At 42.8% G+C, this 17,604-nt stretch overlaps 1 protein-coding gene across 3 annotated transcripts; it reads left to right on the top strand.

Annotated features, from left to right (window-relative positions):
• Nucleotides 1-3,595: 3,595 nt before the first annotated feature.
• On the top strand, nucleotides 3,596-17,553 carry LAMTOR3 (late endosomal/lysosomal adaptor, MAPK and MTOR activator 3). Of its 3 annotated transcripts, none has more exons than XM_058192170.1 (7): nucleotides 3,596-3,688; nucleotides 5,616-5,655; nucleotides 6,098-6,132; nucleotides 8,157-8,215; nucleotides 14,115-14,248; nucleotides 15,196-15,259; nucleotides 15,825-17,553. In XM_058192170.1, the coding sequence occupies exons 2-7, from the start codon at nucleotides 5,647-5,649 to the stop codon at nucleotides 15,896-15,898; spliced, it is 375 nt and encodes a 124-aa protein (XP_058048153.1). In that variant the 5' UTR covers nucleotides 3,596-3,688; nucleotides 5,616-5,646; the 3' UTR covers nucleotides 15,899-17,553. The 3 variants fall into 3 exon arrangements, with proteins under 3 accessions (XP_058048153.1, XP_058048154.1, XP_058048151.1); XM_058192171.1 differs by having other exon boundaries at nucleotides 3,615-3,648; XM_058192168.1 differs by lacking the exon at nucleotides 3,596-3,688 and adding an exon at nucleotides 3,746-4,017.
• Nucleotides 17,554-17,604: the final 51 nt, after the last annotated feature.

Here is a 17,604-nt window from a genome sequence, read left to right as displayed (position 1 = left end):
TTAAAATGGAAATACAGGTAGTCCTTGACTTACAACAATTGAGCCCAGAATTTATGTTGCTAAGTGAAAAATTTGCTAAGTGAGTTTTGCCCCATTTTATGACTTTTCTTGTCACATTTGTTAAGTCAATCACTGCAGTTGTTAAATTACTGAGAGGGCTGGTTAAGTGAATCTGGCTTCCCCATTGCTTTGCTTGTCAGAAGGTCACAAAAGGGGATCACATGACCCCCCAGGACACTGCAACCATCATAAATATGAACCAATTGTCAAGCATCCAAAGGGAAATCATATGACCAGAGGGATGCTGCAATGGTCATGAGTGTGAAAACTGGTCCTAAGTCACATTTTTTAGTGCTGTTGTCACTTCAAATAGTCACTAAACAAACTGTTGTAAGTCGAGGACTACCTGTACCAGAGCTACTTAGAATGGAGTGAAAACTAAGTTGGGAACCGGGAAGATCAATGACCCACTAAAAAGGTTTGTTTTGTCTAAAATTCCCCTTAAGACACTGTTCACCTAGGATTCTTTGTGCCAGGAGAATTCCACAGATCTTTTATGTGAGCAGCTTAAGCTAAAGTGTTCTATGCTACCCAGCTACGTTGATGGCTCACACGTTAATATTTTGGTTGTTTCCATCATCCCCATGGGTCTGTGACAACTTCCCATGGCCAACTTGCCACGGCCAACTCGCTGCAGGACGAGAGTTACATTAAATGAAATTAAGTGAAAATATTTACAGATCCTTCGCATCCTGGACATAAATTGTTTCAACTCCTACCCTCAAAACGATGCTATATAGCACTGCACACCAGAACAATTAGACACAAGAACAGTTTTTTCTCCGAATTCCATCACTCTGCTAAACAAATAATCCCCTCAACACTGTCAAACTAGTTACTAAGTCTGCATTACTATTACTATTAGTCTTCTCACAAGTGGATCACAAGCTTCCTAACAAACAGGAAGCAGCAGGTGAAGCTAAACAGGATCACATCAGATACCTGTACAATTAGCACAGGGGCCCCCCCAAGGTTGTGTGCTCTCCCCACTTCTCTCTGTATACCAATGACTGCATCTCCAACGATCCATCTGTTAAAGTACTGAAGTTTGCAGATAACACAACAGTGATTGGTCTCATTCGAGACAATGACGAATCAGCATATAGACGAGAGGTCGAACGACTAGCCTTGTGGTGCAACCAAAACAATCTGGAACTGAACACACTCAAAACCGTAGAAATTGTGGTAGACTTTAGGAGAAACCCTTCCATACTTCCACCTCTCACATTAAGTGTTGTATCCTTAAACGTTAAATTTGTACCCTACGACCATCATTTGTGTTGCAAATGTTGTACCTTGATGAAGGTATCTTTTCTCTTCTTCTTTTATGTACACTGAGAGCATATGCACCGAGACAAATTCCTTGTGTGTCCAATCACACTTGGCCAATAAAAATTCTATTCTATTCTATTCTATTCATCGTTCCTATCACCCATCTCCTTCCACTTAATGACTGCAGGATGGTAACTTTGTTGCATGTATCCTTACGATTTATATTGGTATTGTTTCCTAGTATGATTTGATTGCTTATTTTCACCCTATGACCAGTGGTGGGTTGCTACCGGTTCAGCTCGGATCAGTCGAACTGGTAGCGGCAGTGGCGGGAGGCTCACCAGAAAACCGGTAGCAACGGTTTTTGAAACCCGCCCCTCCAGTCATACTTGGCCAATAAAGAATTCTATTCTATTCTATTCACATCAAAGAAATGGTGGAATAGAATCCTTAAAGAAAGGATGCAAAAATAGAATAGAATAGAATTTTTTATTGGCCAAGTGTGATTGGACACACAAGGAATTTGTCTTGGTGCATATGCTCTCAGTGTACATAAAAGAAAAGATACGTTCATCAAGATACAACATTTACAACACAATTGATGATCAATATATCAATATAAATCATAAGGATTGCCAGCAACAAGTTATAGTCATACAGTCATAAGTGGAAAGAGATTGGCGATGGGAACTATGAAACGATTAATAGTAGTGCAGATTCAGTAAATAGTCTGACAGTGTTGAGGGAATTATTTGTTTAGCAGAGTGATGGCCTTCGGGAAAAAACTGTTCTTGTGTCTAGTTGTTCTGGTGTGCAGTGCTCTATAGCGTCGTTTTGAGGGTAGGAGTTGAAACAGTTTATGTCCAGGATGCGAGGGATCTGCAAATATTTTCACGGCCCTCTTCTTGATTCGTGCAGTATACAGGTCCTCAATGGAAGGCAGGTTGGTAGCAATTATTTTTTCTGCAGTTCTAATTATCCTCTGAAGTCTGTGTTTTTCTTGTTGGGTTGCAGAACCGAACCAGACAGTTATAGAGGTGCAAATGACAGACTCAATAATTCCTCTGTAGAATTGGATCAGCAGCTCCTTGGGCAGTTTGAGCTTACTGAGTTGGCGCAGAAAGAACATTCTTTGTTGTCCTTTTTCAATGATGTTTTGATGTTAGCTGTCCATTTGAGATCTTGCGATATGATAGAACCCAGAAATTTGAAGGTTTCTACTGTTGATACTGTGTTGTCAAGTATTGTGAGAGGTGGAAGTATGGAAGGGTTTTTCCTAAAGTCTACCACCATTTCTACGGTTTTGAGTGTGTTCAGTTCCAGATTGTTTTGGTTGCACCACAAGGCTAGTCGTTTGACCTCTCGTCTATATGCGGATTCGTCATTGTCTCGAATGAGACCAATCACTGTTGTGTCATCTGCGAACTTCAGTAGCTTAACAGATGGATCATTGGAGATGCAGTCATTGGTATACAGAGAGAAGAGAAGTGGGGAGAGCACACAGCCTTGGGGGGCCCCTGTGCTAATTGTACAGGTATTTGATGTGATCTTGCTTAGCTTCACCTGCTGCTTCCTGTTTGTTAGGAAGCTTGTGATCCACTTACAAGCCTGTTCCGGTACCTGTAGCTGGTTTAGCTTAGTTAGGAGAATGTCTGGAATGATGGTATTGAATGCTGAACTAAAGAGGGACAGAGTGAAATGTGAATGGCAAAATATATTTTTTTATTGATTTTAAATTAAATAAAATTGTTAAATTGCCCTACAACGAGTTGCCACGCGGTGAGTTAGCTGTAGCGGGTTGTCCCTGCGCCAAGTTGCCCGTGGGTGAGTTTGCCACAGCGAGTTGGCTGTGGCAAATTGTCCGATTCCTCATCCCCCTTACAACCCCCTCGAACTCCTCTTACGCTCTCCCGCCCTTTTAAGCCTCTCTAGCAACGTCGCCTTACGCCGGAGGTCTTCAACCTTGGCAGCTTTATGACTTGTGGACTTCAACTCCCAGAATTCTCCAGCCAGCTAAGCTGGCTGGAGAATTCTGGGAGTTGAAGTCTACAAGTCATAAAGCTGCCAAGGTTGAAGACCTCTGCCTTACGCGGACTCTGGCAACGTCCGAGGCCGCAGCTGACAAGGAGTCACGTGAGAGACGGAGCGCGTCTTCTCGCGCTCTCTCAGGACCCCACCCCTTTTTAGTATCCCTAGCAACCTCGGGAGAAGGGGGGATGGCGCCTGACCGGATGTGATGAGCCTCACGTGAGAGAGCGGGCGCAGTCGAGAGTCACGTGACGGCGGGGAAACCCGGAAAACGACCCGGAAAATAAGGTCGGTTGGTGGAAGCGTTAAATGCCGGAAGAGAGTGGAGGTTCGTATGGGGGAGGGAGGGGGGAGAAGTGAGGGAGAGGAAGCGGTTGCCGTTATTCTGAATGTCCGAGGAAGGCGGCGGGTTGGGTCGTCTCGTCCTTCTCACGTGCTTCATTTCGTTATTAGGACATCTGATCCTCTCCATATTTAGGGGGATGAGAACCTCCTTCTCATTCCCCCCTTTTCCGGCTTTCCCGGGATGACGAGTAGTTAAGGGGCTTCCGGATCCGACCCGGTAAATGCCCGGCCTCTTCATCGCCCCGAAAACCTCGTTGCTCCTCCCCAGGATATTCCGATGGTCTTTCTCATTCTGTGCATCCTCCTTATTTGGTGGGGATTTTTTTTAACTTCCCTTTTCTTCCCCCTGTATCCATGCAGTTTTCCTTTGCAATCATGCGAAACTGGTTGGGATTGCTTTTTTTGGTATCTTTTTTTTCCTCCTACTTGCCAGGCAAACCTGGGATTACCTGTTGGTCTCTCATCCAAACACTAACCAGGCCTACCTAACACTGATCTTTTTCCGAGCTCAAGTATCACTCATAGATCTCTGGGCAAAGATCCAATGGAGAGCCCAGAGAAAATTGGCTAAGGGATAATAACCACTTAGACAGTCAGGCTTTATTTATTTTAAAATGAACTGGTCTTTGAATTCAGGATAGGTTTGACTTTTCCAAATCCAGAATTCAGAAATATTGTTTCACAGCTGTGCATCACCACTGGAAAAGTTATGCCTTTTGCATGATCCTGGAAGCGATCCCTGTGGACGTGGTCGCTGAAGTTTCTCTGTGCTTTATAATTGGGTTGATGTTTGCCCTTATCTGTAGGGATTATCCTTTCCAGCATTTGTTTCATTTATCTTATTTTGAAGCCTAAGAAAGCAAAACTTCCCACCTAAAAGAGGTAAAAGGTACCAATGCCCTGGTTAAGGTAATTGATACCACATTTGAGAAGCGCAGATTGACTCAGTGTAGCTTTCCCCAGCATTTTCTAGAGGGATAGATGTCAGGGCTCTATAGAACTTCAAATTCAAAGGGGAAAAAATAATTTGGACTGTGTGAGGGCATGTACTTTGCATCTGTGGGCAAAACATATTTTCTTGAATGTTGTGGAAAAACCACCCACTCAAATTAGAAACCAAAGTATTTGAAGATAGAATGTGCTTACAGGGAGATAGGGTGGAAATGGGATTTGGAAATAGATTGTGCAGACAGAGTGAGAGAGGGTCCCAAGTGCAACACTTCTACATTTATAGATTATATATATTTGGTCAAATACATTTGACACAGAAAGATAAAAGAACAGTGCAATTACACTACAACCTTTCTTCTGGAATAGATTGATAAGTCATTAAATTGACTCCTCTGTTAAATTGCACACTTGTAGTAGCCTTCTGGATATTGACATGTACAATAAACAATATTGTTTATTTTGTAGTCTCCTTTTAGTTTCTCCTACCTAGAAAGAAAATTGTTTGGTTTATTTTAACTGTCTCCAGCCTGGGGTCAAATATAGGCACTAAGTATACAAATATAATCCTGTCTATTAGCTTCATAAAGAATCATACTTAAATATATTATGTGTATTTAATTTTATTATACCTCCACATGAGCTTGTACAGTGGATCCCAGAAAAAGGTGTGTTTGAATTAAGGTAGTACTAACAATTATAACATGCATGCCCACACATTAACAGTATATTTAAAAATGAAAAAAAATATAACAAAGGGTAATTGTTTACAAACCTGACAAGGATAAACTTAGGCAAAAAAAAACCAAAAACCTCCCAAACCATTTTTTACCTTTGAATCCAGATCATTGTGCAGCCCCAATAGCTATGTTTTGCTTGCAATAGAAACAGCAAAGAATCTGATATCACCTTAAAAGTGAACAGATAATCTTTTCTAAACATATATCATTTTGGCTTTTCAGTGGGCTGCCAAGTCATAGTTCTTTGAGTATCATGGCAGATGTAAGTATGAATATCCTTTTAATGATTGGAAACTGTTTTGTAACAAGTTACATACTGAACAATTTCTAATGTTTATGGAATGTTTATTTTCCTTATTCTAGTCTATAACCTATATTGAATTGGTAATTCATGAGTAATTGGCTCAAATATGAGGAACAATCTGCCCATATGGCAGCTCAGTAGTACAAATGCACTCAAAAATGTGGCCAAGAAGCTTGGGATGGGAAGGTCGAGTACTGTTTACTTGTTTGCCTATAATGATTAAGCTTATGATCCTGGCAGTATTACGGAATTACTGCCAATTCCTAAAGAAATATAATACTTTCTAATGACAACAAAGCATTGTTTTTCCAAAATCTAGTTTAAGTCAAACATTAAGGAATATGATCTCTTATAAGTAATATAAGTAGCTAAAAAAACTGCTTGCTTTGTTTCACTCTAGGATTTGAAAAGGTTCCTGTATAAAAAACTACCAAGGTAAAATACTTAATTATTTTTTATGCCGTATAAGCATGTAAACCTATCAGTGTAAAAATGCTCCTGAGTAATTTCAAAAATCTCTTGAAATGGTTCTTGCAATTCTTCCCATTTTTTTCTGATGCCGCTAGTTGATTCACTTGAATGTTATTGCAGGATGACATTAGTTTTCCCAAGGAATATATCAGGTATTCCGATGCAGGTCCATCTAGCTGCTCCTTCTAATCCTTTGGTCAAATATGTAACTGCTTCAGGGCAATCCCTGATTATAAAGCCAAAGACTTAGGTTACTCCCAGCTGAAATAAATAGCATAAGAAGTATTTATCTGTCGGAGGAGTTTGAATTACTTTTTGAATGGCAAGTTAGGGGTGCTTGTGCTGGAGAGGGAAGAACGGTAATGGCCACTTTTAAAGCTAAGATTTCTTTTTTGACAGCCCCAAATTACAAACTGCAGTTTGTTGGGCTCAATATGTAGGAGGGCTTTTTCCCCCCCTAACCCATCCCTTTCCATCACAGCCCTTACTGAGGAGGATAAGAGCAGAAATATAGATCATCCATTTCCTAGTGGAGATTTGTTTTTCCTGCTTATTGAGAGCGGTAATTTGTGAAAGAGCACACATATCAGAGATTCTATTCTTGGTTTTCCATGTAGGGCTAGAAAAACCTCTAAAATGAAACCTTGGAAGCCAGTGTCGACAGTGGTGAGCAAGATCAACCAAGGCCTTGCTCACCAACCTGGCATAGGAATTTTAAATAGTTTTTAATATTTGATACAAATTTTATGGGGTTTTTATGGTTTTAAATGTTTTAATCTGGCCTTACATCTAATAAGTTTTTTAACTATTGTTTTATCTGTATATTATTGCTGTTTTTATCTTGGTTGTGAACCGCCCTGAGTCCTTCGGGAGAAGGGCGGTATAAAAATTCAATAAATAAATAAATAAAGGCACTGCCTCAGTATAAAGACAACTTTCTTTGGTCATAAAATACAGAATAGCTAGTCCTCAATGTACAACCATTCATTTAGTTACCATTCAAAGTGACCACAGTATTAAAAAAAAAAGTGATTTTCCTCACATGTAGAACCATCGCAGTGCTCCCAGAGTCACATGATCAAAGTTTGGGCACTTGGCAACTCGCATGTATTTATGACGGTTGCAGCATCCCAGGCTCAGATGATCACCATTTGCAACCTTCCCAGGCAGTTTCCAAAAACCCAATTCAGTGGAAGAAGCCAGGTTTGCTTAACAGCTGCAGTGATTTACTTCACTGTTGCAAAAAAAGGTTGTAAAATAGGGTTCGATTCACTTAATAACCACATTGCTTAGCAATGGAAACTCTGCTCCCAATTGTGATTGCAAGTCAAGGACTACCTGTATGGAATTCTTTGGTTGCCAGCATCTGTTTAATAAACATAATTTGCAAATATTACATGGCTTCAAAAGTGTTGATAATATAAACAGAATGTAGATAGTCTGTTTCAATTCTCTTTTCTTCCCTTGCATTCTGGTTAGAATTTATGGCTTTCCCAGGCTATTTCAAAGACCTAAAATTTGTTTAGCTTCAGAGTTACACCTGTAATAAGCAAGCACCTTCCAACCATTTTTTAGGAATAAAAATCCTCAAATAATGTTTACTGTTGAGAAAACCGTGTGATTGTCAGAAACTATTTCATGTTAGCTCATCTCAAGATATTCAGATATTATACTGCAATCAGGTAAATAAGATTCAAATTTTCATATACTCAAAAATCTAATTCAATAAGATTTGCCAGTCACACACTCGACCTAATTTACCTCCAGGTTAATTTTTGTGATGATAAAATGGGGAATCAACTTTGCTACAACATAAGGAATCCAAAATTATGTTTAAAAAATCAAATTATTTTATAAACGTATTAAGTTTTAAATTGCTATGTTTATTAACTAATTAAAAGTAAAAAGCAAGGAGGCAGCAAACTCAGATGGCTTACTGTCTTTCTAGACAGATGACTAAACAATCTTCTTTTATTTTATTTTTTTAGTGTTGAAGGACTTCATGCTATTGTAGTATCAGACAGAGATGGTGTACCAGTAATTAAGGGTAAGGAATAATCAGTGATAAATTGGTGAATTATCCCTTTGCATACTGCATGCTTTGTATTGAACTGTCTGCTGAAGAACAACATTCCAACCAATACTGAGGTGACAAAAGGAAGATGTTTCATCTTATATTGTACATCTTATACTGAAGTTTTAGTATGCAGCTTCAGCCTGATTCCAACTGCATTTTTTTCAGTACTGTATAAGCTAGCAAGCATTAATCATAATTTGGTTACTGCAGTCTTGTTGGCCTTTAACATAGTTGTTGATCATCAGGAAGCGTAATGCCAATTCATCAACCATGATGCACTTCCTTAATGTGACTTATGGAAACTGTGACTTTGAGGAAATCATATGCCAACCTTTTTTTGTGGGTGCTTTGAGTTTGAGTGACAATGTGGGCTCATTATCTCATGTTCTACGAGGGATGAGTGAAAGCAGCTCGTACTAAAGCTAAGCTGTACATCAAACTTATCTACTAAACCTCTTCTAAAAAGAGGAAGAGGTTTGTTAGATCTCCCAATTACTTTTGTTTTGTAAGTTTAAAATGTAAGAATATAAGATGCACTGGAGTATAAGACGCAGCTTAGTTTTTGGGGATGAAAATAGGAAAAAAAAATCTGCCTACCAGATATTCATCTGGCTAGCGTCCTTAGTCTGGTCAACTTCAGCACATTAGTTTGCTGGTTTATTCTGCGTTTTCTGCGCATGCGCGAAATGGAGGTTTAGAAATTTCTCAGAGAAATGGTGGCTTAGAGATCCTGCTTAATGAGGCGCCTGGACTTGCCGCCGGGTCGGTTCTGCCCCCCGACTCGATGTCCGAATGTCTCAGCGACTGAATGAGACCTTTGGGCCTCGGGTAAAATCTTTGGTAGCTGAGAATTGAGTTGGGGAGGCGAGCGGCATATGGCGGCATCCATTTTGGGCGCGAGGGGCGGCGTCTCAGCCTAGCCAGTCCCAACCTTGCCAGTTCTGTTCTGTTCCGGCCGCAACGGAAGGCCGAAGGCCGCAACGAAAGGTCTGATTGTTGGCTGGGGGCTTCCTGGCTGGGGGCTTCCTGGCGACGGCGGTTCTTATCAGGCTTTTCCATCGGCGCGTGGGGGTGGCGTTTTCGATCTGGCCTGCCCCAGTGTCCCAGCCTGTGTCAGCGTTCCGGCCTAGCATCCCGGCCCGGCCTGTTCCAGCTTGCCCCAGCCTGCCTTAGCCGTTTCGGCTTGGATTTTGTCTGCAGCCAGGCGGCTTTCTGGCGGAGGCGGCTGTCCATTGTTTTTTAGGACTAGTATCTTCCCAGCTGAGTAGTCACCTATCGACGGGGGGGGGTGTCTCCTACAGCCGATAAGGTCTTCCATCACCAGCTGGGATTTTCCAATGGCGGCGGCTACCATTTTCCAGCGACGGCGGTTCCTTCAGCGGCGTTTCTTGCCGCCTTGGCTGTTCTCTGTTGATTTTTGGAATTCTTGGCTGCCCGGACAATTCCGACCTTGCCTGAGGACGTTGGTGGGGAGGACAGAGGTGGATGTAATCCTCGGGGATGAAATCTGGCTGGAATGTGCCGGAATGCCTAAGATAGGGCTGTGCCATGTGGAAGGACGGAGTGATGGAGGTGACAACGGAACTGGAGGGACAAGGGAGATATATTCTGCGGGCTACGTCAACCCCTATTATGGTCCGAGTCATCGTGGTCCTGTGTGCTTTGAAGTGGTCTGTGATTGTCATCTATCAGACTATTTATTTTATTCGACTATTGCCAGGGCTTTGCCTTGGAAGACTAATTGTCGAACTTTTTTCCATCCTGCACCAGGCCCTAAATGGACTCAATTAAGCTGAGATAGTTTTCTTTGTCATCTTTATAGAGAAGGGTCAATGCCACCTCTTGCCGCCTATTTTCTATGAGATATTCACCTTTCGAACTTCTTCGCTTGCGAGATTCCCCCGCCTCGCAAGAATGGCCCTCCACGTTATCGAGGGCCTGCCTTAATGAAGGGTCTTGGGACCCAGAGAGGTGGCATGCGTCTAAGAAGAATCTTTGGGGGGTTTTAAATAGGTTTTTAACTAGGGGTTTTTTAAAGGGGGGGAGGGTAAGGACGGGTGGGGGGGGATACCCATCGGGGAGGGTGCCAAGTCCAGTGTGTGTTCGCGGCGTTAAGATAACAGGTCCGAAGGTGACGGGGGAGGGCTTATTCCAGTCCATCAGGGTTGTTCTATCAATACGGTAAGTGGGAGAGGCAGATATGGCGGAAGGGGGGGCCATATCAGGTTTCGGGGGTACGCCCTCGCTATTTGAGAGCAATCGCGTGCTCCGGCCCCCCAGATTTTTCCTGTTCCCCGAGTGGCCAGAGTACTCAGGACTTGGGCCTCCGGCTGATGTTATGCAATGCAAGGTCCGTGGTTAACAAAGCCCCCCTGATTTCAGATCTAATTCAGGAGGGGACCACGGATGTTATGGGCATTACGGAGACCTGGTTGGGCACGGAAGGGGGGGTCCCCCTAGTGGAGATGTACCCACCAGGTTTCCGAGCATTCCATCAGCCAAGGGCCCAAGGTAGGGGTGGGGGGGTGGCGGTCATCATCAAGGAAAGCCTGGAACCGAGGGAGACCACTGTGCCTCAGATAGCTGGTTGTGAATCCCTCTATGTGAAGTGGGGTCGTAGGACTCAGGTGGGCTTGTTGATCACGTACCTGGCTCCTTGCTGCGTGACAACAGCCCTGCCCGAGCTGTTGGAGTTGCTGGCCAGGTTGGCAGTTGAAACCCCTAGACTGTTGGTCATGGGGGATTTCAATCTGCCATCAACTGGTGTGGCATCCTCGACGGCTCGGGAGTTCATGGCTTCCATGACGGCCATGGACCTGACTCAATAGTTGACGGCCCTACCCACATCGGGGGAGGCACTCTAGATCTGATTTTTGTCTCTGGCCAGTTGGCGAATGATCTGATTTTAAACGATTTAGTCATCGAGCCGTTGTCATGGTCAGATCATTCTCTTCTTCATCTGGACTTTCGGACCGCTACTCACCACCGCAGGGAGACAGAACCAATGCGTTGGTTCCGTCCCAGGCGCCTGATGGACCCAGAGAGGTTCCTGACGGAGCTTGGGCCGTTTCCCGAGAACCTGGCCCGCGGCAGGACTGAAGAACTAGTTGCGTCCTGGGAACAGGCCGTGGCTGGAGCTTTGGACCGTGTCGTGCCTTTGCGGCCTCTGACCCGGCGCAGGTCTCAGCCAGCTCCTTGGTTCTCCGAGGAGCTGAGGGAGATGAAACGCCGGAGAAGACACCTAGAGAGTGCCTGGAGATCCAACCGTTCTGAGGCTGACCGGACACTAGTTAGGTCCTATAGTAGGACCTACCTAGTGGCATTGAGGGATGCGAAGCGTTCTTACGTTTCCTCCTTCATTTCGTCAGCAGATAACCGCCCGGTCGCCCTGTTTCGGGTTACCCGCTCTCTCCTTCAACAGGAGGGGCGGGAGGACCCATTACAAGGGCGTGTCGAGGAATTTAACGGTTATCTATACGATAAAATCGTTCAGCTTCGGAATGGATTGGATAAAAATTGGGTAGATCCAGGCGAGAGTTTCGAGACTTGTCTTGTTGAGATTGTTTGGGATAGTTTTGACCCTGTGACTCCCGAGGACATGGACAGGTTGCTGGGAAGGTTGAATGCCACCACATGTTTACTGGACCCGTGCCCCTCCTGGTTGGTGCTGGCCACGCAGGAGGTGACACGAGGCTGGCTCCGGGGGATTGCAAATGCTTCTTTGCGGGAGGGGGTCTTTCCCGCTGCCTTGAAAGAAGCGGTGGTGAGACCTCTCCTCAAGAAGCCTTCCCTGGACCCAGCTGTTTTAGGAAATTATCGTCCAGTCTCCAACCTTCGCTTTGTTGCAAAGGTTGTAGAGAGTGTGGTGGCATGGCAACTACCCCAATACCTGGATGAAGCTGTCTATCTAGACCCGTTCCAGTCTGGCTTCCGGCCCGGATACAGTACGGAGACGTCTTTGGTCGCATTGGTGGATGATCTCTGGAGGGCCAGGGATAAGGGTTACTCCTCTGCCCTGGTCCTATTAGACCTCTCAGCGGCTTTCGATAGCATCGACCATGGTATCCTGCTGCGCCGGTTGGAGGGTTTGTGAGTGGGAGGCACCGTTTATCGGTGGTTCTCCTCCTACCTCTCTGACCGGACGCAGACAGTGTTGACAGGGGGGCAGAGATCGACCACGAGGCGCCTCATGTGTGGGGTGCCGCAGGGATTGATTCTCTCGCCTCTCCTGTTCAACATCTATATGAAGCCGTTGGGCGAGGTCATCAGTGGCTTTGGGGTGAGTTACCAACTGTATGCTGATGACACTCAGCTGTACTTTTCTACCCCGGGCCACCCCAACGAAGCTATCGAAGTACTGTCCCGGTGCCTGGAAGCTGTACGGGTCTGGATGGGGAGGAACAGGCTCAAGCTTAATCCCTCCAAGACGGAGTGGCTGTGGATGCCGGCACCCTAGTACAGTCAGCTGCAGCTGCGGCTTACTGTTGGGGGAGAGTCATTGGCCCCGATGGAAAGGGTGCGCAACTTGGGCGTTCTCCTGGATGGGCGGTTGTCGTTTGAAGATCACCTGACGACCGTCTCCAGGAGAGCTTTTTATCAGGTTCGCCTGATTCGCCAGTTGCACCCCTTCCTTGACCAGGATGCCCTATGCACGGTCACTCATGCTCTTGTTACCTCTCGCTTGGATTACTGCAATGCTCTCTACATGGGGCTCCCCTTGAAGAGCACTCGGAGGCTCCAGTTAGTCCAGAATGCAGCTGCGCGGGTGATAGAGGGAGCGGTTCAGAGCTCCCATGTAACACCTATCCTGCGCAGACTGCACTGGCTGCCTGTTGTCTTCCAGGTGCTCTTCAAGGTATTGGTTACCACCTCTAAAGCGCTCCATGGCTTAGGACCGGGATATTTACGGGACCGCCTACTGCCATCTTGTATCTTCCAGCGACCTGTGCGTTCTCACAGAGAGGGACTCCTTAGGGTGCCGTCAGCCAAGCAATGTCGACTGGCGGCCCCCAGGGGAAGAGCCTTCTCTGTGGGGGCTTCTACCCTGTGGAATGAGCTTCCCCCTGGACTCCGACAAATACCTGACCTCTGGACCTTTCGCCGCGAACTTAAGACTTATTTGTTTCGTCTTGCTGCACTGGCTTGAATTTTAATCTCAATTTTTTAGCTGATTTTATGGGGTTTTAATTTTTATTAATTTTTAGGGTTGCTTGTATTTTAATATTGATTAATATTTAATCATTCGCTAGCGCCTTGTTAGGGCTGAAAAAAAACTTCACAGCTGAGAGTCGGAGGGAGCAGGCAAAGCAGGAAGATCACTTCACTGAAAAAATGCTTAGCACAGAGATCACTTCACTCACTAGCGCTTCGTTAAGGCTGAAAAAAAGCTTCAAAAAAGCTACATTCAGAGTATAAGATGCGCTCAAATTATCAGCTTTTTAGGAGGGAAAAAGGTGTATCTTATACTCTGAAAAATATGGTATATATTGAGGATTTTAATAAATAGCATTTCACAGAGGACTGCAGTGGGTCGGTTTTTGAAAAATACTGATGCAAGAGCCACAGTATTCCTTGTTCTTTCTTGCTGTGGTCACAGGTGTTCCATATTCATGAAAGAGCCAGTCCTGTTTCCCAAACTTTCTCCAAATGAATGGACCATTTTTCATAGGTCATGCTGAATTTGCACACCCAGAGGGGTGCCCAAGTTAGAGAAAACTGGCATGCTTTTTGACAGCCAGTACTGCTTTTAAAACTCTCTAGATCTTATCAGGATGTCGAGGACTCAGGTGTTTATACTGCTGCCCAAGAAGATGATGCTTTGCATTCCTGTTTATTCTGTGAACAGTTACAAAATGACTTCTTTTTCTAGTTGCCAATGATAACGCCCCTGAGCATGCTCTTCGGCCCGGTTTCCTGTCAACATTTGCACTTGCTACAGATCAAGGCAGCAAACTTGGGCTTTCCAAAAACAAAAGCATAATCTGTTACTACAACACTTACCAGGTAAGAAATTAGCCAACAAAGGTTGCTTGTTAGTGAGAATGCCAGCAGATAAATAAGTGTAAAAATGCTGCAAAAAAAGTTTTGAACTGGATCAGTTCAGGTGCCACAGAAAAGTCTGTTCGAAATCTATCAGCGCCTATAATTTAAACAGTTTGGGAGTTTAACTGGCTGATGTATGAACCTAGGTCACTAAGGGATGAAGTCAACCTGGGTTTGTGGTTTTGTGTGCTAGGTGAATCTGGATTCAATAGTTTGTTTAACAAAATATTGTATTGTACAGGTATGCAGCTTATCGGAATATATTAACCCAGCCAGTATAAAAGATTTATACAATGTAAAGAGAAACCAGAATGTTGTTTTGAAATGGGGTATTGTGAAGTTTCATGTACAGGTAGTCCTCGATTTACAACCACAATTGAACCCAAAATTTATGTCGTTAAGTCCCCTTTTGCAACTTTTCTTGCCACATTTGTTAAGTGAATCACTGCAGTTATCAAATTAGTAACAAGGTTGTTAAATGAATCTGGTTTCCCATTGACTTCACTTGTCAGAAGATTGCAAAAGGTAAATCATATGACCCTGGGACATTGCAGCCTTCATAAACGTGAGTCAGTTGTCAAGCATCTGAATGTAAATCACGTCATCATGGGGATGCTGCAACAATCATCAGTATGAAAAATGCTCATAATTCAATTTTTCAGTGCCATTGTAACTTCAAATGGTCACTAAGTGAACTGTTGTAAGTCGAGGACTACCTGTTTTTAGATTTAGATGTGACCTGTGTACCTATGAATATATCCGAAAGATAGCATTAGCACTTTAAGGGTAGGAATAGAGAATGGCTAATTGCTAATCTGCCAGCTAGCAGTATATACAACCCAAACAGTAAACTGACCATAACAAAAACACTTACATTGAACATTGAAATTGTATTTCTTTTCTTATAGGTGGTTCAGTTCAATAAACTTCCTTTGGTAGTGAGTTTTATTGCCAGCAGCAACGCCAATACAGGTACATTTTCAAAATTGAAAAGTCCTGTGTATTCCTCAGTTCAGTACTTAGATTTAAAAGATACGGTCTGTGCCCATTTTTTAAGCTATATCCAATTTTTGCAGAGTTTTGAAATTAGTCGTTCCTGTCGTAAGGAGTAAAAGCTAGACCTAAGTTGAAAGCCTTATACCAAAGCTTTCACAGATTATCCTTGGTCAACATTGGTGCAGAACCAAACATTTCAATTTTCCTCCAATAGGAAATTGATGTCGTGCTAGCAGTGATATTGCTCCTCACCCAAGTAATAAGTTCTTCCTAACACTATTACAGTGAAGTAACTCCCACTTGTGCCAGTCATGGATTCAGTAGTGCCCCTACATAAAATCTTGGGCAGGGGTGGGCTCTTTACCACCTGTGGACTTCAACTCCCAGAGTTCCTGAGTCAGCATAGTGTAAAATATGAGATTGCCCTTCTAGAACAATAGATTAAGATGGAATTTTAATCTTCCCATACTTGCTTTCATTCCTGCCTGAGAGACAAAAGTTTAATCTTTATATCTCACCTTCTTTGCCTATCTTTACGTAGGTCTGATTGTAAGCCTGGAAAAAGAGCTGGCTCCTTTGTTTGAAGAGCTGTGGCAAGTGGTGGAAGTCTCTTAACTCAGTATTTATATCCAGAGCACAGCAAGTCTTTAATATGAAACAGGGAAAGATTCAGTCATTTTCACACTGTATAATGAATGTCTTGGAGAAAATGTCACTTTCTCTTATTATATGTTAAAAACTGTACTGGACTGAAATATAAGGTAAGATTGGGATAAATGGGCTGTAGCTTTTCCTGTGTATCTTAGGTTGCTGGGTGTATTAGTGAGCATAACAACTCCCATGGAGTTAACTTCATGCTAGCACATATTTGATAGTAGAAAAAATACTTTTTTGTATATAATATGCCATCCACAACTTTTTCACTCTAGCAGCAATATGTTGCCTCTGCCTAGATAAATGGGGACTAGTGCAAACATACATTTTACAGTCAAATCTTCCTTTATGCTTAGAAGAACATCATTATGGGGAAAACCTATGTTAATACTGATATGCAATCAATGGTTCTTTGGTTGGATAACAGAATTTTAAACTTCAAGGTAGCTATTTGTAAACAAGTAAGCTACATGCTAGTTGTTTTTGCAGAGTTCAAATTAATCAGTGCATTTCTCTTTCTGTATTCTTTGTAAAACTGATGTTTTGAATACATGTAATTATGGTACTTTGCTGACCTATCTGGCTTTGTATGTTCCTAAGCAAATCTGAATAAAAGAAACAGGCAAGGTGTATAGTCTAGTCTGATCATTATCACAGAGATAGATATTGCAAAGCAACATTATTGCTGTCTTTAATCTCAGTATGATGATTTATATAGTGTTCTTGCCTTGGAGTAAAAAAAAAAAGGCAGGGAAACCTAACTCAGAATATTTTTTAAATGAGGGAAAGAATTTTGAAAGTTGGAAAGTATAAGAATCATAATATATAAAAAGGAATATTCTATATATGGAAAAAAGCCACTTTGACAGGACATATACGATTGCACTCTTAACAAATTGGCTTCAAGTAAAGAACAGATCAGGCATATAGTGGAGTCTAGACCAGAGCATTGTTTAACAATCATGGCAGCTTTCAGATGTGTAAACTTCAGCTCCCAGAATTCCCTAGCCAGGTGGCCATTGCTTAGAAATCCAGAATTTGAAACGTACACACCTGAAGATTGCCAAAATTGAGAATAGAATAGAATAGAATTTTTTATTGGCCAAGTGTGATTGGACACACAAGGAATTTGTCTTTGGTGCATATGCTCTCATTGTACATAAAAGAAAAGATATGTTCATCAAGGTGCAATATTTACAACACAAATGATGGTCAATATATCAATATAAATCATAAGGATTGCCAGCAACAAAGTTACAGTCATAAGTGGAAAGAGATTGGTGATGGGAACAAGTAGCTGATGTCCAAGATCCATTCTAACTCTTACATTTTATGATTTGGAAGTTGTTGCATTTGAGAAACATTGAGCCAGGAGAGTATACAAGTACTTTCCCCCCCACAAAATCCAGTATTGGAAATCTCATTTAAATTAAGAGCAGTACCCCAACCCTAGCCTCAGAGCCCTCATTGAGAAAGGAAGAGTAGTTATGTAAAGCTTGAAAGTATTTGTATCATCACGATTGTCTTATCCACTGCACAGCTCAAATTGTATTTTCTTTTTGTTCCTGGTTTATTAGAAATTTTATAATAAAAATATAAAATATGATACAACTGTTCCCAATACATATTTATGTGATCCTTCATGTACTCTTGTTTTTACAAACTCT

Source organism: Ahaetulla prasina, chromosome 8 (assembly GCF_028640845.1).
Source record: "Ahaetulla prasina isolate Xishuangbanna chromosome 8, ASM2864084v1, whole genome shotgun sequence".
NCBI lineage: Eukaryota > Metazoa > Chordata > Lepidosauria > Squamata > Colubridae > Ahaetulla > Ahaetulla prasina.
This window is presented reverse-complemented; position numbering and strand designations above follow the sequence as displayed.